This window comes from Artemia franciscana, chromosome 4 (genome assembly GCF_032884065.1).
Source record: "Artemia franciscana chromosome 4, ASM3288406v1, whole genome shotgun sequence".
NCBI lineage: Eukaryota > Metazoa > Arthropoda > Branchiopoda > Anostraca > Artemiidae > Artemia > Artemia franciscana.
Window position 1 is genome coordinate 41,528,086 of NC_088866.1, and position 24,911 is coordinate 41,552,996.

General features: G+C 35.1%; 1 protein-coding gene across 1 annotated transcript in view; it reads right to left on the reverse strand.

The window, feature by feature from the left end:
• LOC136026439 (NADH-ubiquinone oxidoreductase 75 kDa subunit, mitochondrial-like) overlaps positions 1 to 24,911 on the reverse strand; it is a 67,849-nt gene that overhangs the window by 21,882 nt on the left and 21,056 nt on the right. The window contains exons 4-7 of the mRNA XM_065703034.1: positions 21,882 to 22,105; positions 20,003 to 20,144; positions 7,842 to 8,063; positions 4,511 to 4,720 (exon numbers count right to left, since the gene is read on the reverse strand). Coding sequence (XP_065559106.1) covers positions 4,511 to 4,720; positions 7,842 to 8,063; positions 20,003 to 20,144; positions 21,882 to 22,105 — 798 coding nt within the window. The remainder of the gene's footprint in view (positions 1 to 4,510; positions 4,721 to 7,841; positions 8,064 to 20,002; positions 20,145 to 21,881; positions 22,106 to 24,911) is intronic.

The window sequence follows — 24,911 nt, forward strand, 5'->3', positions numbered from 1 at the left end:
CCTGTAAGTGCAGCCTCCGTGCATCAGATTGAGGGGGTCAAAGTTACACATTTTTTCATGTCTTTTAGGAAACAGTAGAATCGGATCCTGGGCAACTTCCTTTGAGACATTTGTTTTTAGTATTAGGTTGTGCAATTCCTCATGATTTTGATCCTGAATCAGCTTGGAAGATTAACCTTCATCAGTATTTCATAAACGAGAAAACTTTCACCAAAAAAAAAAGCTCTGACAATATTCTGGGCGATTGTCAATGTCGTAGAACGTCTACATAGTGGAAGTTCGTTGTTTTAGCTATACAATTACCTCTTTTTTCTTGTCCAAAGTAACTGAAAGGAAGCATTCAGGTATGTAACCGGCCTACAACCAGCGAAAAAGTTTAGACACTAAATTCATTTAAAAACCTGACACGGAAATACTCGCTTCATCTCCCCCAATCCTAACTCAATTTTTAATATTTCCAACTAAATCAAACGACAAAGAAAAGTATCCTGCTATGCAAAGTCAAGGCTCGACAGATATACATAAAATCAGCCAAAAATTGTAAAATTCAGAGTCTCTTTCTTGATTTTGTATGGTGTTACCCTTCCACTATAAAAGGTCCTCTGATTTCCTCATTACGATGCAAATATATTTATGAATTCTCACTTTAAAAGCCAATTGACTAATGCAATAATTTTCGTTCTCCACCCAATAAATACATCTCTTGTTTCTCATTGTGAATGGACTTTTAGCGAACCCAAGGGTAACCTTTAACATCTCGCAATGCTTTGAGAAAAAGTAATTTTGCCATACTTCGTTTTGTTTACTCCTTCCATTCAGTCGATACTCGTGTCGAAGAGTTCGTGGTACCGAACAGTCAGTAAGGAGCGACTCGGCCCAACAGTAACCAAAACTGTACAAAATTCTAAAAATAGAATTTTGATAATAACAGATACATCAAAGGAACTGGCTATTTATACTGATTTTACACAAATAAAATTCGTTAAGTTTAATGTTAACCATCAAAAGCTATAAGCCTGAAAAAATTTGCGTAATTTTCGAAGATGTGAAAGCTTCTATTTTCTTGCGAGATAAAAGATCACAGATGCGTGCTTTTATTTTTTGTTATTTGTTTCCCCGGTGGCGATCGTATGAAACTAATGGTCCTAGAAGGTCGGAAGAGCAAGCGTTAGAACGGAAATTAAAAGTGCTAGTAACATTTTCAATTGACCGAAAAGATTGGAGGGCTATTAGCCCCCTCTTCCCCTCACTAATATGGTCAAAATTTTGAGTTGGCCATTTTGTTCAACATAGTTGAAAGGTCCAATAAATTTGTCCCTGGAGACTACATGACCCCCACAGCCCCTAGAGAAAGGGTTGTAAGTTATGAAATTTATTGTTCACAAACAGAAATTGTTATTGGGAAGTATAAGAGGTGTTTATTTTTTTTGGGGGGGGAGGGAGGGGGAATTTTCCACAGGAAAAATTTTGCGTGGTGAGAGAAATTTCTGGAGGTGAAATTTTACACGAGGGGAATTTGCCAAGAATTCCTATACGAAATTCTTTTTATTTGTCTTACTTTTTGTTTGGCGACTCAATTTTACATTTGTAGATATCCGGGGGACATTGTCCAGAAGAAATTTTCAGCTAGGTTGGAATTGTCTGGGGTATTTTTCTGTGAGGAGGGGGATTTTCTGCGGAAGGTATTCTCCATGGCGAATTTTCCGCAGGAGAATTTCTGGATTTTTTTTTGAAATTCTGCAACTTTCTGTTGAGAAAGGGGAGATTTCCAGGAAAAAAATTTCCATGTAAAAGGGGATTTCTGGCATGATTTGAAAACTGATCAGAAAAAAGTCTTTTTTTTTAATGAAAGTAGACTAAGGATATTTTGTCAAGGCGGAGTTGCCCACTGGCAATTATCCTGGGATAATTTTCAGCACGGATGGAATTGTCTGGGATGGGAGGTAGAATTTTGCGCCGGGCGAACTTTCCATAGGAAAAAACTTTCGTAGACGGATTTTCCTAGAGAATCCCAAATAATGCCAGGATTTCCTGGCATTTTTTGAAAAACAATCTGAAATTTAATAAAAATAAATTAATCTGAACTTTTTATAGAGATTTTGACAGTGTCCAGATAAGGTTTCAAGCTTAAAGTCCCAAGCAAACTCAGATAAGGAGACATAGGTTCTGTAGATGGAATCAATAAGGCTCTAGACTGAGTTCCCTTCACCGGTTCATATTCCCTCAGGACAACAATACTTATCCTCACCAACTTGTATTTCGTTATTTAAGAATAAATCCCTAACCCCTTACTTCCATATTTTTTTCCCTTCTAATTTAATATTTTTTTCTCCTTCTAATCCATTTATCCATTTACAAAAAAAAAAAAAAAAAAAAAAAAAAAAAAAAAAAAAAAAAAAAAAAAAAAAAAAAAAAAACACACAATAAATTATTTCACATCAAGATATAAGTAGACAAATGATTGAAAATCATACGTTGCTAATCGCTGGCAGAAGCTTGATCTAGCAAGCACTCGGTTAAATATTCCCCCCTCGCAAAAAGTTTCGACAAGTTGGGATGAACTGAGAACCACAAAAAGAGAGAAATCCAGAATTCCTTTGTCTATAAGCAATCTTCACTAAGGTCCCCTGCTATTGATTGAAGGAATATCAAGCTAACTTTAAGCCGATTCTCTATTTAATCCTGAGATCTAGGGCTAGGGCAAACTAAAGAGAAGGAAATCAGAGAACGGAGCTATTGCAACAGATAAGTAAAACCAGTGTCATGTAATCTTCAAAACAGGGCTAAAATACTGGTTAAAAATAGAAATAATCACAGACAAATTGTAACGGTAAGAGCTTACCCTCAGAGGTACGAAAGATTTTGTTATGAAGGCGGGGGGGGGGCAAAACTTCAGAAAAAGTATCCGAAATAGCCAAATAACAATGAAAACAAGAAACTATGGGATTCATAAAAATCTTTGACTTCACAGAAAAAAAGAACACCATTTATACATACATGCCTGCATACCTTACCCTTCAGACACTTTAATTTGTTTTATTCCAAAAACACAGCTAGTGCACCAAGTGTCTCGGACTGGTAATTTAAATAAACTACATAAAGTCATCTTTCAAAACAGCAGAAAAAAAATTTATATATACGAAAACTATAAATACTGTTATAACTCGGCGATAGAATACAGGAGACTCCCTACTCCAAGAAGCGCGGGGTTATAGTACATCACAACAGATTTCAAGCGTTTACTCAAAAGACCCCTTTGCAACAATACTTTGGAAAAAGAGAAGATTGATTTCATCAGCCCAGGCATGTGTACAGGAAATGATTTTAGAGAAAAAAATTACATTTAATGGAGGGGGTGCAAATATTTCAGCCAATGGCAAAAACAAGGTGTATTCTATAAAAAATAGGGGACATATGGAGGGCAAATAATTACAATCAATTATATTTTGTGGGGGGGGGGGGGTAGGGAATACCTCCTGTTACCTCTTGCAAAGTACCTGTATGTGACTTTTATACTAATCTTACCTCTAAGCGACATTTTTTCTCCTTTGTGGATTTTTATTAGCTCCATGTCTAGTTAGAGCTTTTTAACTCCCATTTCGCCACTGCACTCAGATACTCACGGGAAAGGTGAAAGGAGGTAAAAAATAACCCCCTCCAGAACACCAAAGATTCAAAACAATCAAAAATTTAATAGAACTTGAGATTCGTATGGCAATTTTCTTCAAAAAAAAAAAAAAAAAAAAAAAAAAAAAAAAAAAAAAATTGCCCTCCTCCCACAACTTACAAAAAATTGTATGGCGTACTTGTAAGCTTATAAGGTTGTAGTGTAAAACAGAAACTCAGACTGCTTTTATGCAAATAATGGAATATTGCTATTTTTCAATATTTAGAAAAAAGAAAATCGTTAAAATTGTCCCCCTTTTTAACAGGGATGTAACAATATAAATGATAGCCCATACATCCTTTCCTAAAAAAAGGAGAAGACAAGGCCATCTGATTTCCTTTAATATTGCTTCTAGATAAAATCATCCGTTTAGAACAGAGTTGATTACAAGTCATATACCAATAATCATCTAACGAAAACCAGGCATGTTAGGATAGGTTTCTGGTGCTGGCTGGAGTTTTCAAGCTACAAAAATTTGCTTAACTAAACCTTAGCATTAACGTAGTCAAATTCATTCAAAAAGGAAAAAAAAAAGGAAGAAGAGGTTTTAGCGTTCCACTGACATGAAAACTTAGTATTCCATGGTTAATAAATGTTGTAGTTACCATTTTCGAACCAATCCTTGTTTCAGTAGAATATCCTTATAGTTGTATAAAAACAGGAGCAAATTTAATGGCTTTGGCATTAAATGTGAAAACTGTAAGCTGCAGACTTAATGAGGTTGGAATCTGTAGAGTTTACAACTAACACTTCAGAAATAAGTTAGGTGCACAAAATAGCTTTCAAATAAAAATAAACGAGAGAAAGACACATATTACTTAAATAGAATACAATTAACTATACCTCAGCATCAGCTAAACCTCCTGCAAGACCAGCAATCTCGTTTCCTTGTGCTGATTGCAAAGCTCGTGACACAGCCACAAGCGCATCTTCCCATTCAACAGGAACAAGCTCATTTTTGCTATCTCTAACCATAGGGGTTACAAGTCGCTGTCGTTTCAATCCATCAAAAGAAAATCGGGATTTGTCTGACAGCCATTCTTCGTTGATGTCCTTGAAAAGGTGCATTCAATATTAGAATTCTGTTTGTCATACATGTCCTCCTTATTCTTGAAATTTAACGCTCTATTAAACCAATATACCAAATACCGTCAATTTTCTTCATTTTCAAGATCTAGTCCTTTTTGGATTAAATTCTATAAATTTACTCTGGGCCACAAAATGAGCAAAAGATCGTTTCATTTAAAATGAAATATAGATATAAAACTGCGATTATAATTGGTGCCCTGCAGTTGTTAAGCTTTTGTTTACTGTATTAACTTCACACTGAAGTAACTCAAGACGAAAAACTCGTCACCTGAGGTTCAAGGTTCGTTATTATAATATAGCAATAAATCACACAATTTTTTTTTGTTAGCGGGGAGAAGAGCTCGTACACCAAATTGTGAACACCAAATAGCTAGGCGAAATCTAATTACAATAATCAATTCCTAATAAATTTTTACTTATGAAATTATGATAGCCCAGTTTTCTGAATTTATTTTCAATATTTTCCCCCGTTTTACGCCAGTGCTAAAAGAGCTAGAGCTAGAAAATACATAGGCATCCGAGGCGAAAATTAATGAATGGAGATTCTTCTAGATGCTCAATTATCTAGTATCGTGACAACGTCAAGTGTCATAGACTGTTTTCCAGAGGGGAGAGGTACAGATAGCAATTTAAGGTTTTTGATATGGTCAGAATTATAAATTTGTTTGTTTATATGTGTTGGTGATGCCTAATTAAAGTTACTGTCTTTGGAAATTAAAGAAGTTAGGGCCACTGATTGGATGGGAGGAGGAATTAAAAACTATTTTGATAAAAAAGTAATAACATAATGACAAAGATGATATAGAAGTCACAACCCTTCTATTTTTCATAGGTAATTTGCTGTCCTGAAACTTAAGTCTTATATATATATATATATATATATATATATATATATATATATATATATATATTATATATATATATATATATCTCGTTTATAATCCAATGTGATTCTCGTTGTCATTTGTTCCATGCCTTTTGCTTTAGCTGTTGTGACTTCCACTTTCACTTGTTTTCGAAGCACATTTATCTGTGCTTCATTTTCATCAAGCAACCCCTTAAACATTTTAAATGTACCTTAAATGAGATGCAGTGCCTTTGTAATATTAATACTTAGTTTTCTTAGTGTTTCAGTTACCGTTGGCCCGATCTGTATGTCTTTTGGAGCTGGATGTGGTTTTACCAGCTTTTGCTTCAGACTTGCCTAGGCCTTGCATGATTAGATCCTTTGTCAGTATTGTTAGCTATTGCTGTTCCGTCACTAAAAGTTTTAATCTGAAGTTCGAAAGCATTTGATGCGGCATCAGGTTTTTCGTTACTGTCGCTTTAAACTCCAATGTCTATATTTGTAGCTATTTCATCGCTAGAGGCTCCTTTAAAATATTGAACATTTTTATCTACGGTTTTTTTTTGTTAGTGGACCTTAAACTTTTGCCTCGGCTTGTCTTTAGTCATTATGAGATACATATGGCCTAACTTTTTTTTTTTAACAAAGGCATGGTAAGTATTGATGACCTTATCCTTGTCAAAATCCCATACCCAATTATCATCGCTATCATTTTTAATTTTGACACGTATTGATTTTCGATGCCGCTTATCTTCTAACCACATTTTTCTTTCTTCTCGATTTTGGATTTTCATTACTTCAGACAATTTTTCAATGTCCTTTGCATTAGCTCTAGTCTTAACTGATGACCAAGGTTGTAGATTTGTTTGTTGTTCAGGTGGGTGGACAGAACATCATTTTCTAAGCTTCAATTAGCATCAATTTAATAAGCTTCAAACTTTTTGCTTTCTTTTTAAAGTTTTTAATTGTTAAAATATATATAAATAATTTTGTAATTCTCAGTTTTTTGTTCTTTAAGCAATTTAATGTAAACTTCTCCATGCATGAAAATCTTCAATTTTTACGCTTTTTCATATAAGTGTGACAAAAAATTTTGCCCGTTTTGTTCAGACCCTTCTCTTGGTCTTATCAAGTTTGATAGTTTAGGTGGATCCATAGAGTCATTATTTGTAACAACTGACAATTTTCATTTTTGGGGTCTTCCTACAGGTATTTTATAACTGGTTGCGTTGAAAACTGTAAGCTTGCTGGTGTTAATCTAATATGTTAACCTAAAAGAAAACAAAACTTTTTATAAAATTTACAGGTATTTCTCCAGTTTCAACTACAAAATTAAAATTTTGGTGAGATACCATAAAGAAATAAAATAAATATTTTGCAGTTTACATAATAGGTTTCTAGCTTTATACACAGTTATATCTAAAGTAAATACACAGTGTTGTGGAGAACTCAATCTATTGAGTACCTTGTCACAGCATGGTGGATGAAAGTGTGCCTCTTGATCTTCGCCAAGGAATAAATTCAATAGCTTTATTGGGGCCTAAAAATTACATTTGGCCATACGGAAGGTAGCTCAAAATCCCCTTCGGTAGTTTATGGTGGATGTGCCGCTAAATTGACTTTGCAATAAATTTGTCCAGCTACTTTAAAGCTAAATATATTACGACCATTTATGGTTCAGTCATCTCTTATGTTGAATGAAGCTAGAGCAAAACACGAGTTCAAGCTTCGAATACGATTATGAAACTCTTCAGAGAGCAAGTGACGTCCTAAAAAAGGCAACTTAATTCATTTGGAAATTGAGGCGGTGACAATACAATTCGACCTCACATGCAGTAATCTCCAAATGAATTACCTTTGTTTGCCACTCTTTCCTTAAGAAAATGGAGGGCTCCACAGTGAATACAAGCAATGTATAAGGATCCTTTTTACTTATATGTAACACTTACTGAGATCGGGAAAAAGTTTTTCTTTTAAGTTTTTTAAAGCTACTGTACTGAAGAAGCAATAATCGTAGTATACGCTATTCTATGATTAGAATGAACAAGAATTGTATAAGAATTAGAGACTTAAGTTGAAAAAAGAAGAAAACTCTTGCATTCTCTAGTTCATACTTAAAGCAGTAATTTTACTTTGAACAAATAAACCGACTGAGGAGCAAGTGTTATACGCACTTATGCTTCTACAAGGATATTACAGAATTGATTTTATTTAACACTAATGTAGGATAGAACTCACCTCGTGGACACGTGGAAGGACTCTAAGAAGATCGTTTGACCTAGTGCTGACAACGATGTTAGAGCCCACAGCATCTAAGACATCAATAGAGTCTATCTTTCTCAGTTCCCAGGGACGAGCTACAAACGCGTACGGCTTGGACGTCAGGGCTCCCACCGGACACAAGTCGATAACATTTCCAGAAAGTTCTGAGAGAAACATTCGCTCAACATAGGTTCCAACCTAAAAAACAAAACGTAAAACACTACATATTTATGATCAGTCTAAGAAACTAAGTGACGTCTCAGTGATACAGGCTTGCAAGCTTCAGTAAACACAAGATTGTCAGGCTTTTTTTTTCTTTCTTTTTTTATAGCACAACGAGTTGAAAATAAATGAATAGTGTGTTATTTTTAACCTAAATCTTCTAACTAATCTTTTGAAACCTCGACAAATCTTTCCAGCAAATACTTTTGATTTTACAACACATTTCCAGAGTTCATTCACAAAGAGAAGTCTTAAAGCCAAATCAAGTTGTTAAGCCACATCCAATAGAACAAGAAGAAATATCCCCAGAATAAAGAAAAAGAAGATATCAAAAACAAATAACTCTTTCTATGACTTGACGTGAATTAATGATGACAACAACAGAAAAAATTTAATTAAGGCATATTTGTTGCTTAGCTTGAAATTTTGATATTTTTTGACATATTAGATACAGACAAGACTATAGCAGTAATAGCACAAAACCTTCATCGCTATTGTACAGAAAATATGAATCAATGTAGCGTTGACTTGGTAAAGAGTGATAGGCACACCACGTATTGCTCATTTACCACTTTGTATCCATCTGCTACTTCGTATAGAACAGACAGTCATAGAAACTTGGGAAGCAGCGCAGTCGATCAGAAACTTCAAGTTCTAGTAGCCTTTTTTAGAATCAAAGGTGCACGGAGGAAAATCAGTTCCCTTCCAAAGTTAAGTTTTGCCCAGGTACCTCGATTTCTCCCATGGCATCATGATAAAACTTTGAGATTACCATTTTATTCAAAACAGTCAGATGTGCAAGAAAGTGTCTGCAGGTGAGGGGGGGAAGTGAGGTCGTGGCCCGCACAGCCATAGGGGCAGAGTTTCCCAATTAGGCAAACGGCCAATTCTTCACAGCTACACTTTAGTAAAAAAGGTTGTACACTTTTCTCTTTCAAAACCGAAATCATGCTGGTAATCCAAATCTATTTGATTCAAGGCAAAAATTGGGTTCATGACTCCTCTGACTCCCCCACTCAACTACCAATATTTTACACCTTTTTTTTCGGTCATTCTCTAGGATCTTGGTTTCCCTCTTCTTGTCCCATTGCTAGAGGATAACATTTTTCTCTTTTTTTTTTGTGTACCGTCGGGTGGGGTATCTGCTGAGTCATGGTGAGTAATTAATCTTTTGTATATAATTATTCTTTTTTTTCTTTATCATGCCTTTATTTTACTATCCGTTAATTTCTTTTTTTTTTTATCAGTGCAAAACAGACTTGTCCCTCTTTGCCGAATATTTGCATATTTAGCATGTTATGTATGTATGATTGAAATGTAAATGAGCCTGAACAGGAATCATGCAGTCATTTTCGCTTTTTTGAAAAAGGCAAAAATAAGCTAAAGCTATGCAGTGGAATTCCAGTAACTGGGTGCAAAAACCAACCAAGTCCAGACCCAGTTATGTCGAAACTACAAGCTAAATGATGCAAAAGTTAATTTCCGACTACGTGTAAATTCTAGCTAGCCACTGATTTGGTGCTTAAATGAAGAAAATACAAACACAAGCTTGATTTTCACTTGGTTCAAAAACAAGCTAAATCTTGACTAGATGTAAGGTAATTGGCTGATTCATAACCTGGTTCAGTGCACAAACCAGCGAGCTTCTGTTTCCGTGCAATTACGAGATAAGTTCTGATTCAGTGCACAAAAGTGGCGAGTGGCGGGTATTTACAAAAATGATTCAAATAATGAATCAGAGGGAAAATGAGCTAAGCTTTGGCTGGCCGAAAAAACGAGCCAAATCCTGAATCAATGCAAAAACGAATGTAGTTCTGAGCCAGTTTAAAAGTGGACTAAAGTTGTTAGCAGTAGTGGTGCATTGCGACAAAAGGAAAACGAGCCATGTCGTTTTTCATTTGTAAATATCATTTTAACAGCGGTACACCAGCTGTCCAAACTCTGCACGAAAATACGCAGGTTTATTGTTAGCCTGGCACGGCGAGGAAAGGGGATAGAAAATAAGAAATATTCGCCAATTTAGGGCATCACCTACCACTTGGACTTTACTAGTTTTGCGCAGTTATTATATTTGTTTCTGATCTGTTTCACGCCAATCCTAAAAAGAAAGGTTGATGTCCTGGACTTTTATCAGATTTTTAAGAATCATTGGCCACCAGTAAAAGACTCGATGAGGCAAAGGTACCCAGATCTCCTTCAAATTCGGTTGGCACATATCTGCAGTAAGGGAGACTTTCTCTCATTTTTTATTATTCTTTCAAGTTTATTGTTAAAAATGTGCAAGGGTATAACCCGTATGGCTTTTATAGAAAGTGTTGACCTCAAACCAGATTGATGAATACGACACAATTTTTTAGAAAGCTCCACAGAAGCCTTGCTTGAGGCCAAAAAGGATTGCTTGGCTTGACCTTAGGCGGAGCTTACAGTGCGTCATCTGAAGCGGAGACTTATAGCCTCTTCCAGGGAGAACCATCTGATGTTGTTCCATCAAGTTTTTGTTTCCCCAAACAGTGTTTGTATTGTCAAGTTGAAAGCTCCGTCTTAGCAAGGAGGCAATCATTTCACGCTAGAGTTTTTGACTAAAATCTATACCGTTTAAGATGTGAGACGATTTCCTGGTTTCATTGATAATTATTTTTTGGATAACAAATAGAAAACTGAGAGACTAAAATGGAGCACTGTACCACGATTCAAGAAGTACTGCCATCTCCTTTGAGTCATTTATGCTAGCGATTTCAGCTAAATCTGTTATTCCATTCTCCGTGTTTAGGCACGAGGCATAGAAATGGTATTACATCTAGCTCCAAAACTTTAGTAGTTCTCTCATTGCTAACTATCTGGAGCTTACCGTTTGCTAATTTCTTAGAAATGACTTCGTAGAGATGGCTCATGGTAAGAAAATCAACTTTTGAACTAAGGAAGAGTCTTTTAGTGGTGGCCAATAATTCTTAAAAACCTGATATCCAGGACATCAACTTTTCTTTTTAGGATTGGCATGAAACAGATCAGGAACAAATCTAATAACTGCACAAAACTAGTAAAGTCTTACTACTACTACTACTAAAAACTCATCACAACACCAAGCCGCATGAGGCCAACAAAGCTACGTACGTTCCTCCTCCATACCAATCTATTTAAAACCTCTCTAGTTATACTATCCCAGGAAGTTCTCATTTTTTTATCTTTTTTATGACATTCTCCCACCCCAGACTAGGACAAACTGCTTTTCGCTTCGACCTAGACAGTTGGCCGAAAAGGACAATCTTCGGCAATCTGTCGTCCTTCATCCGCAGAATGTGCCCTCGCCATTTCAATCTTTCTTACATTATAGCCCTAGAAAGCGGGATTGAACCACATTTTTCGTACAGTCTGCTGTTTGAAATACGGTCAGTCAGCTGGGTTTCTAGAACAATCTGTATAAAATTTCTCTGGAGAAAATCTAGTAAATCTTCATCCACTTTTTGGAGCGCCCATGCTTCAGAGCCATATTTGACCACTGTCATCACAGTATCTTCCAATATTCTAATCTTGGTTTGAGGACTTATTGGTTCTTGGTTCTTCGAAACTTTTTTTTTTAATGTAAAAAAAAACCCTGTGCCTTTGCTATTCTACTTTTAACATCTTCACTGCTCCCACCGTCTTTACATATAATACTACCTTGGTAAGTAGAACTTGCCATCGAATCGATCTTTTCGTTACTTAACGGCACATTTTCATCTTCACTTATTCCTAGCCTTAGTGGCTCAGTCTTCTCAACATTAAATTTCAAACCTATTCTAGCACCCTGAACTCGGAAAATCTAAAAAATTCATTAATTTTGCTCGAACTTTCATCAAGCATGCTTAAATCAACAGCATAATCTAAGTTCAAGGGAGCTTTTCCATTTGATTCCGTGGTCTCGCATAGCCTTCCCTGTGCTCCTTAAGACAAACTCCATCAAAATGGTCCATATAAAGGAGGATAGAACACAACCCTGCGTAACTCCTGATTTAATACAAAACCAGCTGCTAACCTCATTTCCTACCTTAACAGCTGCAGTATTATCCTCGTACATAGCACTAATCATTTTAATGTATTTGTCTGGTATACCATATAAGGATAAAACCTTTGCTAAAGCTCATCTATCAACAGAATTAAACGCTTACTCATAATCTATAAAACTGAGGACCAAAGACGTTTGACAACTAAGGCACTTCTCAATTGTTAACCTAAGAGCGAAAATTTGGTCGACAAATCCCCTACCTTTTCTGAAACTGCACTATTCTTCTCTTAAAACTTTGTCTACAGAATCTCTAAATCTAATAAGTATCATACTATTAAGTAATTTGCTACCTACGGAGACCAGACTAATGCCTCAATAATTACAACACTCAGTCTTATCACCTTTCTTATACAGTGGCTTAATTAAAATTTTCCTAAAATCGTTAAGTTACTACTCCTTTTTCAGAAATACTATTCATAATCTTGAGTAACTTAAGTCTAACCTTAGAGCCACCGAATTTAAGATTCTCATTTACCATATTATCATCGTCGGGAGCCTTATTATTTTTTTTTTTATCCTTATAGTACTGTCGCTAATTGTGTTGCAAGAGCAACGCTTTGGTTTTGTTGTGTGTTTTTTTTTTTTGTTCCTAGCACCCCGATTTCAGCTTATTCCTAGAAAATGGTAAGGGTCTAACCTCTGTGGTTTTTACAAAAAAGTGTGGAACTTATGCCGGATTAATGAATATGACTGCATTTTAGAAAGCTTCATAGAATTCTTGCCTGGGGTAAAAAAAAATGGTTTTGCTTGTCCTTGAGCCAGAGCCTATAAAGTGTGAAGCAAAGTGGAGCTTTATAGTCTAGGTCAGAGAGAATTATCTGAAGTAATGCAGTCAAGCTTTCGTTGCATCAAACCATGTTTTTGCTTTCAAGTGGAAAGCTCCGTTCTAGCAGGCAAGCGGACAGGCACCAGTTTCAAACTGAAGATGGAATAAAATCTATTAGTGTTAAATATATGCGGCAGTTACCCGCCCCCACAGCCAATATATCTTCTTTGAGTGAATCAACTTTTGAACTAAAACAGAGATTTTTTTTTCGACGGCAGTCGATAGTTCTCGATGAGCTAATCAAAGTATATGTCATCCATTTTTTTGGTAGACAAATTCCTTCATGAGAGGTACCTGTTTGAAAGTTGAAAGGGGTTGACAACTTCAGTAGTAAAGTACACACTGAAACCAAAAATAGGCCGATACCAATTGTGAGACATATAGGGGTGTTTTAAGCAATATTCGGCTGTTAGCTCATAATCATTTTCGGCAATGAGGGGTTCGCAACTTTTGCAAGTTGGTGTACCTATTATTTGTTTCCAGTGGTAAGACATTTATTTTAAGATCCTTATAGATTAACAACTTCAGCGTTTAATCGAAGCGATGAAACAAAACCAAGGTGTTGTTCTCGCAGCACTTTGCTCGGCGAAGCCGAACAAACGTTGCCGCAGCACCTCACGTTGCCCATACAATGTAGATCTAGTTTTTCCTCAGAAAACAAATCTTCCTTCACATCCAAGGTATCATAAACTTTTTCATTTTCCTCTATAACTTTTCCTGCAACTGTATCTCGGTTTAGCACATTCTCAAAATGTTCCACCCAGCTTTCTTTAACTCTTTCCTTATCAGTAATTGTGGCCCTATCTTTAATTAAGTTCCTATCTTTAACTGGGACAAGTCCAGATTGACTACTCCCTTTCAATTTATAACATGCCAGTACAATATTTGAATATTCCGTCTAGCTATATCTTCCAGATCCGCGGCAATTTTATTCATTGCCACATTGTTAAATTTGAATACTCAAGTTTATTATTCAACTGTTCCTGGAAAGTTTCTCTCAAATTCTCATGGTGGAGTCTATCAGCATCATAACTTCCCGAGAGGTAGTTCCCCTTCCAAAATTTTACCCCCCCTAGACACTACTATATGTTGATCTTTACTTTTAAAATGAATAACGACACTCCTATATACCCTAGTATCTTGTATTGATCTTACCAGTCTTCGGTTTACTTTAACATAATCAAAAAGGTTTGCTGTCTCACCATCACGCGAATAACATGTCAACTTATGGACCATTTTATGACAAAACACCGTATTGGTTATAACTAGATTGTTGTACCTACAAAATTCCAAAAGTCTGTAGCCTTTACTGTTTTCTTTTCCTACACCAAATTTACCTAGTCTAGGATACCATCTATCCCTATTTCTACCGAACTGTGCGTTAAATATCCTAATAAAAACACCATATTTCGACCAGGGACCCTGTCTATTGCTTCTGCAACTGTAAGTAAAATTCATCTGAGTCGCTAGTATCTCCGTCAGTCGGTTCAACCGGGGCATATTCTACTAAAACAGATACCCTGAACTTTAGTCATAAAATGAGCAATTATTATTCTATTATTAATACTTCCACAGCCCAAACAAAACTTAGCAGCTTCCTCATTCATCATGAGCCCTACTCCCTGTCTATGTACTCCATCCTTCCTGCCCCGAGCATAAAAATTCTACATCACCTAATTTCATGCGTCCTACCCTTTTTGGGATATGAGTGGGATGAGTCCTGATACGATGAGAAAATACTAGGTAAGAATTAGCTGATACAGACATTGACTGGAGAACAAAGAACAACCGTGACCCCCTCCCTCACAAAGAAATATTTTAACTTCAATTTTAGACCACTAGCCTTTCAATCAAAGTAGCTCAACTCACACAACTGCTGAGTTACCTCAAAATAACTTTTTCAAGTTAATCAATTGAGCAATAATTCTTAGCTGTTTTTTATCCAAAAAATACATGTTTTATGTCTGAGGATAAATGTCTGGACGAAAAGATAAATGAACACCAAATTTGTATTTGAACTAATTTATTTTCCAAACTTGAGGGTAGGGAACTTCAAACACTTCGTCACAGGGTAAATGGAAAATATAACAAATAAAAAATATTTTGAAAACTTCAAACATACCATGTTTTTCTAAACCTTAGTAAATACATTTTTATATTCTTAGTATCTAAATGTTTTTTGAAATATGGTAAAATATAGTAGCATATTAAATATACTGTATTTTAAGAATCCAATAAAATTTACAAGCGTGTAATTATCAGAAAAAAAGAAACGGTCAGAAAAGCAATTTTAATTCCGATTTGACTACAGGAATAAATTACATGGCGTGTTCAGATATGAAGGGAGTTGTAATCAATATTAGGTGCCCACAAGTATAATTGTTAGCGAGGAGAAGGGGAAGCATCTTCTCCTGTATAATAATAATAATAAAAAACGGTAAAAGGTGACAACTATCTTATTTCATTTTTCAACAGTTACGATTTTAACCTTTGAAGCAGTTTTTTGAAGGCTTTGAACTTTCATTTGCTGAGGATTTTGTCCATATCACAGAGAGTAACTTGGGATGCCAGAATCATAAGGCTTCATCTTCAGGGTGAGTGTTGTTCAACACAGGGTTCGCCCTTATGGAAGTGGCTACACAGCTATCATAAATAACAATGCATCACAACCAAAGCCATATCCAGGGGGTTAGGGGGTTTTGAACCCCCCCCCCCTCTTCGAAATGTCTGTCCGACCCGTAAAAACGTAACAAAAATGAATAAGAAAAATTTTGACACGTTTTTTAAACATAATTTTTGAACTCCCTCCCCCCCAAAAGAACTAAAAAGAATTATGAAAACAACCGTGAGTACAACGAAATAGTTTTTGCAGCTAATATTAAATTGCTTATGTGACAATCACTTGGAGATCCAATCGAATTAATCAAATTGTTCTCATCATCAAACACACCAAAAATGAATAATAAGGCTAGGTTTCGAGGCAGAGTAACAGAAAATTTAGCTTGGACATGCTGTAATTTCAGAAATATAAACAAAGATTAGGTTAGATTCTTTGGGGAAAATATATCCCATGAGATTATGCAAATGGTACATTTTCAGAGAAATAACCGTTCTTAGCAACCAAAATTTCAAAAACCAAAGATTCCGAAACGGCATGCCGAATCTCCGCTCATTAAACATCCAGAATTAGAAACCATTCACCACCCGGATCTAACACAGAATGCTAATAATGACATTAATGAAGTGGGGCGTACTCTTAGAAGGTAAATGGTTTAGCGTCGACTACCAAACAGAAATAGATACCTTCTCGAATCAAGGTTTTCCAGGGAAAAAACTGGAGAAACCCCTAAAAGACAGTAAGGCTATGTCTCACAAGATTGGCAGAGTCAAACAGTGAATAGAAAAAAGGTGAGAAACAAAGCAACAAGAAGACAAAGGTTTTAAATAGAAAAGAACAAATATGCTAAAAGAAACAAAAGAACAAAAACAAAGAGAGTCAAAAGAAAAAAAGGAACAAAAAGAACAAGAATAGAAAAAAATATTCCTCTAAAAAAGGACATAATTGGCCCAAAGAAGGAGAAAGGGCATAAAATGCTAATAGATTTTACTTTGAACAAATAATCTGGATATTTTGTGTGTCCAGGAGGCAGACAATACGAATATAAGGCTCCTTTGAGATGAAGATTATAAGTTTATACAAGTTTTTACCTGACAAAGGCTGCATTTTTGAAAAGACGAAAATGTAAGTAAAGAGAGCCCAAATTATGAGAGAGAAATATCACATTTGTCAATATGCACCTACCGTCAGGCACAAATAATTTTGAGCAAGAAGAAATAAGCAAGAAAGAAACAAGCAAGATAGAAATAATTCACTCAAATACTAAGAAGAAATATTATGAAGCATGACAGAACAGAATTGGGCTTTGGTTGCTAGTCTTATACTTGAGCCAGAAAACACCATTTCATGGACCCACCAAAAGAGCGTATGTTAATAAGGCCAAACATATTACGAGAAAAACAGACTTGTTCTTGAGTGACTTTAAATTGAAAATAGGTTAGTTTATTAGAAGTTTTGCAAAACAAAAGAGAAGAGATATAGAAGCTCACGAACGCTATATATACAACGTGCTAACAGGACGATAGGATTTTGGAACCTCAAGGACGATATGGATTTTGGGCAAAGTATCTGGAACGAATATTATAACGGTGTCCGGAACGAATATTATTATAATATTATATTTAAGGACAGAACACAGTGTAGCAATTTGCCCATGTTTGGCAGTAAACAAGGATTTCAGTTTCACAACTTGCTCTTGCAATTCTGCTAATATACAACGTGCTAATAGGACGATATAGATTTTGGGCAAAGTGTCTGGAACGAATATTGGAACATCGAGCAACAAATGAAACATAAAAGAATAGAAGTAAGCAAACTAAAGATAAAAATTAATCGCAAGAATTAAAGGGATCATGACAGAAAAAGTTAAGGCGCAAGCAGCGACAAATGAATGAAAACTGAACCGGGAAACTGAAAACCGAAACTGGGGGAAAAACCACAGACCAAGAATAAATATTAAAACAAACTGTTTCCTATTATAGGACATAAAAAAATAAAACCCAACTAAGAAACACAATAGAGAATTATTTTGATATTTAGAGGCTAGATATCAGGTCACAGATAAAGAAAATATGCAAAAAATGAAGAAATCACTAGAGAGGAAGTTGCAATAGAAAAAGTATTAGGTTGGAGCCTACTAGCAATTGGTAAGCTAATTGGCACTGACATATTGAAGGCATATGACTCCATAATACAAGAGATTTTATGGCTATTAATGCAATATAAGTTGAATTTCGGAATTTTTTTTTTGAAAGAATATATTCGGCACTGAAAGTGGTTATAAAAGTGAATGGAAGATACACAGCAAAAATAAGCCTAGAACAAGGCCTAATGAAAGGGGACTCTTGCTCAGAACCCTATTTGAATTATTTGTGGGCCCACTTTTTGGGTAAGTAGAAAAAAGAATGTGTGACGATCAAGTTTCTGAAAATGCTTGTCTGAGAAGTGCAGCATTTTTCACTGACAGAAATTTATCCCAGGAAGTGAACAAGATATGAGGAGTATGCCTAAGGGTTTGGTGAGATACGAAGAAGGACCTAGACGTAAAAAACCACACGCAGAAGAAAGAACAAACCGAAGGAGCCATCGGGAGAATTATTTGGGCGGGAAAACTTGAAAAAGCTAAAGATGAAAATGTTACATTTCTCCTAGGAATTAGGTGGAAGTGGGATGGCAGACTTCGGAGCAATATAAGTCCCATTTCCTCGGACATATTTTCAAACTTGTGGTTTAAGAGGAGCCGTCAACTGCAATTCTGAGGCAGTGCCCGCCCCCTCTCCCCGTGAATAAGGATGTCAATGAGAAGTAAAGTAAGAAAAAACAAGCAAAAAACCCTAACCCCCCTGCGGTGGATTGTCAGCCCTACGAAGCAAGCAAAGGAATTGGGAGCAATGATAAGTTGATTGGGAAAAGAAGGACCAAAGAAGGTATCGAAAAATGATAACAGAAGGAACTTGTGTACTGCATGGTTCACAGAATACTACCCTTTAGGAAGAAAGTCAGTCACATATTGCAACCCAATTACCGATGTTTGAAGACGAAGTGCTTGACGGACTGAAGTAAAGGGTAATTCAACTGCCCTCGCACCAGGGTTCACCCGCAAGACAATTGGAAACATAAGAAAAAGGATGAGTACAAACGACGTCTGTAGAAGAGAAAAAGGAAGCTATAAAGTTAACTTTCTGTGTTAAAGATAAACTATGAAATAATGTATAGTTTTTATTAGTGGCAAAAGTTGGCATGTGAGTGTGGAGGATACAGAAAGGACAAAAACAAGTCAAGATTCATTTGGTGAACGCTTGGATTGGCAGTTACGTTGCAACCCCCTCGTATAAGGAATAATTTCTGTTCGTTTTAACTTTTAATATTGCTCCTTACTTTGAGTTGTAAAAACTTGTATTTTTCATTTAACTTCTGAGCGGTTTCCAAATCATGTCGGGCAAGCCTCTTCCTTCTCCAGAAAAAATTCTTCCTCGGAAAATCCCCCGTAGAAGACTCTCCTTGTGATGTGGAGTATTATATATATTTTAGAATTGAGTTTTAAAATAGAATTTTAAGAATCATGTTTTAACTTGTAAGAAGTTGTAGAATTTTGGTGTTATGATGATTTTTATGAATTTAGGCTAGTTTTAAGATAACAGTTTTTTATTTGCTAGGAATCTGATTTGACGAAAGGGTACCATAAATAATTTCGTAATGTAATTGTGGTTATTTTAAAGGAGGATTAAAAAAGGGTATCAAATAAAGTTAGATAGACAGACCATCGTGCTCATCTTAGATTTGATAAGAGGTTATGTGGAGGTTGGGAGGATAATGGACGGTACATAGTTGATAGAGAGCAAGGTTTTAAGAAAAATAACTTATGTATACATTATTAAGGTATTTCCACGATGGAAAGGATGTCCTGTGACAGAAGGGCACCCTGTAAAACCAACGAAGTTAATTTTTAGTTTTGGTAATTTTTCACACTATGCCTTGTATTGATTGACATCTGGCTACCCAAATTTGAGGAAATAATTGAGGATTTCAACATAGTGTTAGGTGATATTTAAGTTAAAGTAACTAAAATGAAGAGATTGTTAGGTCATCTAGTTAAGAGGAGGCGCAACAATTCTTAAAAATAAGTAAATCATCTATATGTTATGATGTTTTTTTTAAGATCCATATTTAAGTGTAAAGGGGTTGTTATTGCAGCAATAAATCAATCATGAAAAAACAAATCCAGTTTTGCTGCCGCAACGCATTTGTCAACGAAACCGACCAAGTACAAAAGTTTACGTAGCCCAAGTAATGTAAATCAAGTTATTGTTTGTCTTACATGGACTTATTATTATTTAGTATATTTTAACTATAAATATAAAGAACGGGTATGATGAGTAACACAGATGGGGTTCGAAATATTTTAGGAAAAATCAAACCGTATTACTCACTTGCATGTCGCCACCTCGCCCTGTAGTTCCCAGATCGTCAACACCGGCGATTTCAGAGCCAAATCGAATACATCTTGTACAGTGGATGCAACGAGTCATGTACGTGGATATCAGTGGACCAATATTCTTATTTTCAACAGCTCTGCAAAATTTCATTAGTTTAAATTAGATAGTAAGGTTTTGCTAACTTTTTGGGTAACGAAACCTTTTTGGGTTTCTTACTAAGTTTTGTCAGAAAGAAATAGACACAAGAATATACAAGAAGCCTGTAAGGATTAGTTGTTATCTTTACTCACAAACCTTTCCAGATTTGATCATTCAACTAAATTATATAAACATCTGTAGCTTATTTTTGTTTTAGTCTTTTAGTTCATTGACTGGCTGATGTTAATCCATTTTCTGTGTTTTACAGAAAGTCTACAGTCAACACATCTAAAAAGTATACATGATTGTCAGGATTATGTTTTCCTCATCACTTTGTAGGGCGAATCCATAAACTACAAATACAGCAGTATACAAAAGCCAAAAGCCAAAAGCCAAAAGCCAAAAAAAAAAAAAAAAAAAAAAAAAAAAAAAAAAAAAAAAAAAAAAAAAAAAAAAATCCGCCTTTGAAACACTTTTACTATATGGAAAATAATTAGAAATAATTCTAATTTAAGGTCCATTTGGACGCCGTGACATCAAGAAAAAAGCTCAAATTGTCTGCGTTTAGAAGACAAGTGACAGTGAGAATCCATATATAAAAACCTACAGCGTGCCAGAATTCAGCGGGGAAGCTGCCGGACTCCCGGTACTATATACATATATATATATATATATATACATATATATATATATATATATATATATATATATATATATATATATATATATATATATATATATATATATATATATATATATATATATATATATATATATATATATATATATATATATAGTACCAGGAGCCCAGGCCCCTGCAATCGTCATGCTTGTATATGTTTGATTCTCTGATTAGGCATTAGCATAATCACCGCGTTATTCTTTAGTTTCAAGTCATGGGGTATCATGGGTAACTTCAATAGAATTAAGAAATTCTGGTATTAATTCAGTTCCTCCTTCTTCCTGTTAATACAACAAAGAGTCATCCATTTTAAACGAGTCTTTTGAGCAGAAAGAGGAGCTTGCGTCAGAGATATTTAAAATGATACGACCACTCCTCGAAAAAACGATGTAATTGATGTTCTTTTTATGTATTCATAAATATGACGACAGTCACATGGTATTTTTTTCAAAAAAAAAGGTCTAAAAACCTTTTTCAAACTCGTAACTTTTTTAGATTTCTCCTTTGTTTTTAGCCAGTAAATCCCAGGGTGCCAATGAATAATAATAATAATAATAATAAAAATATATATGGAGCCATTTTCATGGAAAAATTTATTAAGAAATATATATATATTGTTCTGGGAACTGGCTTGATACTTAATAGCAAGTCAAATGAAAAAGAGAAAACCGTAGGGGAAGCCAGGAGATTTAGGTACCCCTCTCCAACAAAAAAAAATAATACAGAGAAGTAGACCTCAATGAAAAGACAACAAACGAGACTCCGGCCAATAGAGAGAAAAGATGAAAGACTAAAACAAGGCGGATAGTTCGTCTATATGCAAACTAGACGTCCTCAGTACAAGAGAAACAAAGATAAAAAAGAGAAGAATATAAAGAATTCATACTTTTAAAAAGGGGCCCAGTTCAGTTTTGTCTGTAATACAAGAAACAGCTACATCTTATCCACCTGTAACCACCCCATCCCCTTTTTCAAGCCAAAATTACAGCCTAGGCCACCAAGGACCAAAATAGTCTAAAAAAAATTGGGGAAACACAAAAAGATTTTTGAAACCTTTTCCCGTTGATATCCATATCTGTAAATCTTCCTCTGTCAGAGCCAAAGGCCATACTTTGGTCTTGAAGATCACACTCTCCTCCCTGGTCGCAAATGGGACAATCAAGAGGATGATTAACGAGCAGGAATTCCATAACACCCTCTCTTGCTTTTCTTGTCAAATCGCTATTTGTCTTGATTCTCCAGCCCTTCATGACAGGCATTGCACACGCTGCAACAGGCTATCGAAACAAAAGAAAAATATAGGGCTGAGGTATGTTATTGAAAAAAATCAGAATAAGAGTCAATTGCGAAAACAAGTCCTAATCCACTAATTAAGTTCTTACACTGATCTAACGCATAGACCAGGGATTGACATTTTCACAATATGCCACTGCTATTCGAGGGCTCTTATAATTTCAAATTTTTTTCATTCCGATATTTTTACTTTTTACAAAATGACAATAAATAATATATTTCTGACAAGAATATACTTTTCTTTTAATAGTATAACTTTTTCATCAATATCAAACTTTTTACTTGAAAATCATGACTTATTCAAATCATTTCAACATATATACAAAACTATGAAATAGTAACTTAAAAAGTCAAATCATCTTTCTAAGGTTAATCTTAATTTCTTTTTGCCCAGGTTTGATTACAATAATCTAAAATAACACTGATGAGCAAAATTTAAAACGTGTGACGATAATAGATACATTCAATCCTCCCTCTATCTCCTACACAGACACTGGTAAAAAACAGTTAGAATAACAGCCGACAATTGGGTTTGGTTAATCATAAAAACAGAATCAGGAGAAAAAGACACCTGCTTCTGTTTTTAGCTTTACAGAAAAAAAAAGGTGACATCCATTTTAAAAGAAAAGTAGCTGTTTAAGAAGCTATGCTATTTTCCTTTCTTTTTTCATTATTGGAATTTTCGCCCCACCCTCTCTACTACTACTACTACTACTCTACTACACTACTAGTACTACTCTCTAGATTCCAAACAATATCTATTTTAGGTATATTCCATCAGGTATTTTAGGTATCTATTTTAGCATCATTTTAGATAGACCTTTTCTAGGCGTTTTCATTAGAAAAGTAAAAAAAAAAAAATCAAAATTACTGCCCTAATTGTTCAAATAATAGAAAAAACAAAAACAAATCCAATGAGGATCGTGCCTGCAGAAGATCACGCAAAAAGTTAGGTCACCTGACTTCAGAGGAAAAGTTACTTCAAAAGGGAGGGTGAAATCAGGCAAATTATGTGAAAACTACCGGAATGAAGTATAGTAAATATTCTGTGATTTCGAATAGGGGCCTAGAGGCATTCCCCTCCGTATGAGCCTTTGTCACAATCAGACAAATTTTAAATACGCAATGTTTCAACGAAAGGAAAAAAACCCACTGACTACGTCAAGAATATAAGAAGAGGAAAATCGTAACAACCCTGATATTCTTTCGAAGGATTGGGCCCGGAGATATCCTCTTTTACACGTTCGTAGACCATAGCTTGATATACCCACAGAGAACAATATACTCCAAAATCCAATCCAAAAAAAAAAGTTGGCATGAAAGTTTGCATCAAAATCAAATTACAGTCACAAAAAGGAAGAAAAACACAAAAAATAAGGATTCCACAAAATAATAGCGGTTGTATAACTTTTTTGAGAGCTCTTATCTTTATCTTTTCTTTTTGCAACGACGGGAGTTACCTTCCCTACAAGTAACCTACCTGAATTACTACTTAACTAAAACAAATTCCTAGAAAAATTAAAACTCACTAATATAGATGAATAAATAAATCTCAAAACAAGTAATAAATAAATAAAACTGAGTATTCAAGTCAAAGTTGAAACGAACAAAAAATTACTACAATAAAAAATTTGGTTACTGTCCCTTTCCCCCTCCCCTAACCGTAAAAGTCTACAACTAATTGTACCATTTGTATTTTATTGAAAACTATGCATCTTAAAACTATATGAGCTTTTTTTAAAATGACAAATAAAATAAATCACTATAATAATCAAGATGACTGGAAAGAATTAATGAATATTAAGTGAATATTTAATTTATACTTATTTTAATTCCTTAAAAAAATCAGCAATTCAAGATTTTACTTCACTATAATTCTTATTTTTAAATATTTTAAATATAGAAAAAAAAAACATAATTCATTTTCCTTTCAATACACCTTGAAAGTTTCAACTTAATACCCCTAGCCGTTCCTTAAATGTTGCTGATATTTCCTTTCGACAGTCAGCAAGCCTACAGTGTGTTTTGATTGTGGTTTGGCATGTTGTGTTGTGTTTTTGCTAAAAATTTCATCTAATGTCCTATGTTGTTTTTGAGATTCAGGATCAAACATATCCTCTTTTTTATATAAAAAAAACCTTAAACAGTAATAATAAAATTTACTTCAACCTTCTTTACAAGCATGATATGCACTTAAGGAGTGAACAATGAAGGAGAATCAAATCAAAATGAAAACACTAGCAAGAAAAACCCACAAAGAAAATAACATCTCAGCTACTTAGACAACAAATCTGATAGGTCTTGTTGATAAATACTCACCTAGTCATTCATCTAGTCAGTCTAGCGATAGGCAACACTGTGATAGTTTAAAATAGCAGTATAAATATTCCCATAAGCGAGTGAAAACGTCTGCCAGAAATGACAAGAGCGCATATGCTGAAAATGTAGCAGCTGAGGCAGAGAGAGCAGCCAGTCGGGGGTGATAGTAAAACAGTCTATATGCTTACTAAGAAGCTTTCCAGCGCGCAAAAAAACCCTTGCCCCTTCATAGAGGATAAAAGTGGGCAGCTGCTTACCAATCAAGTAGATGTCCAAACCGTTGGAGTGAATATTTCTTGGATGTTTTGAACCAGCCGATACCTCATGAGCCACTGTTGGTCCCTGATATACCCCTACTTAACTTGGATATAGGACCCCATCCTCTTTCAGGAAGTTGTAATAGCCCTGAATTCACTAATATAAGGGAAGGCAGCTGGATGTGATAGAGTCCCTCCGGAGCAGTTGAAATAT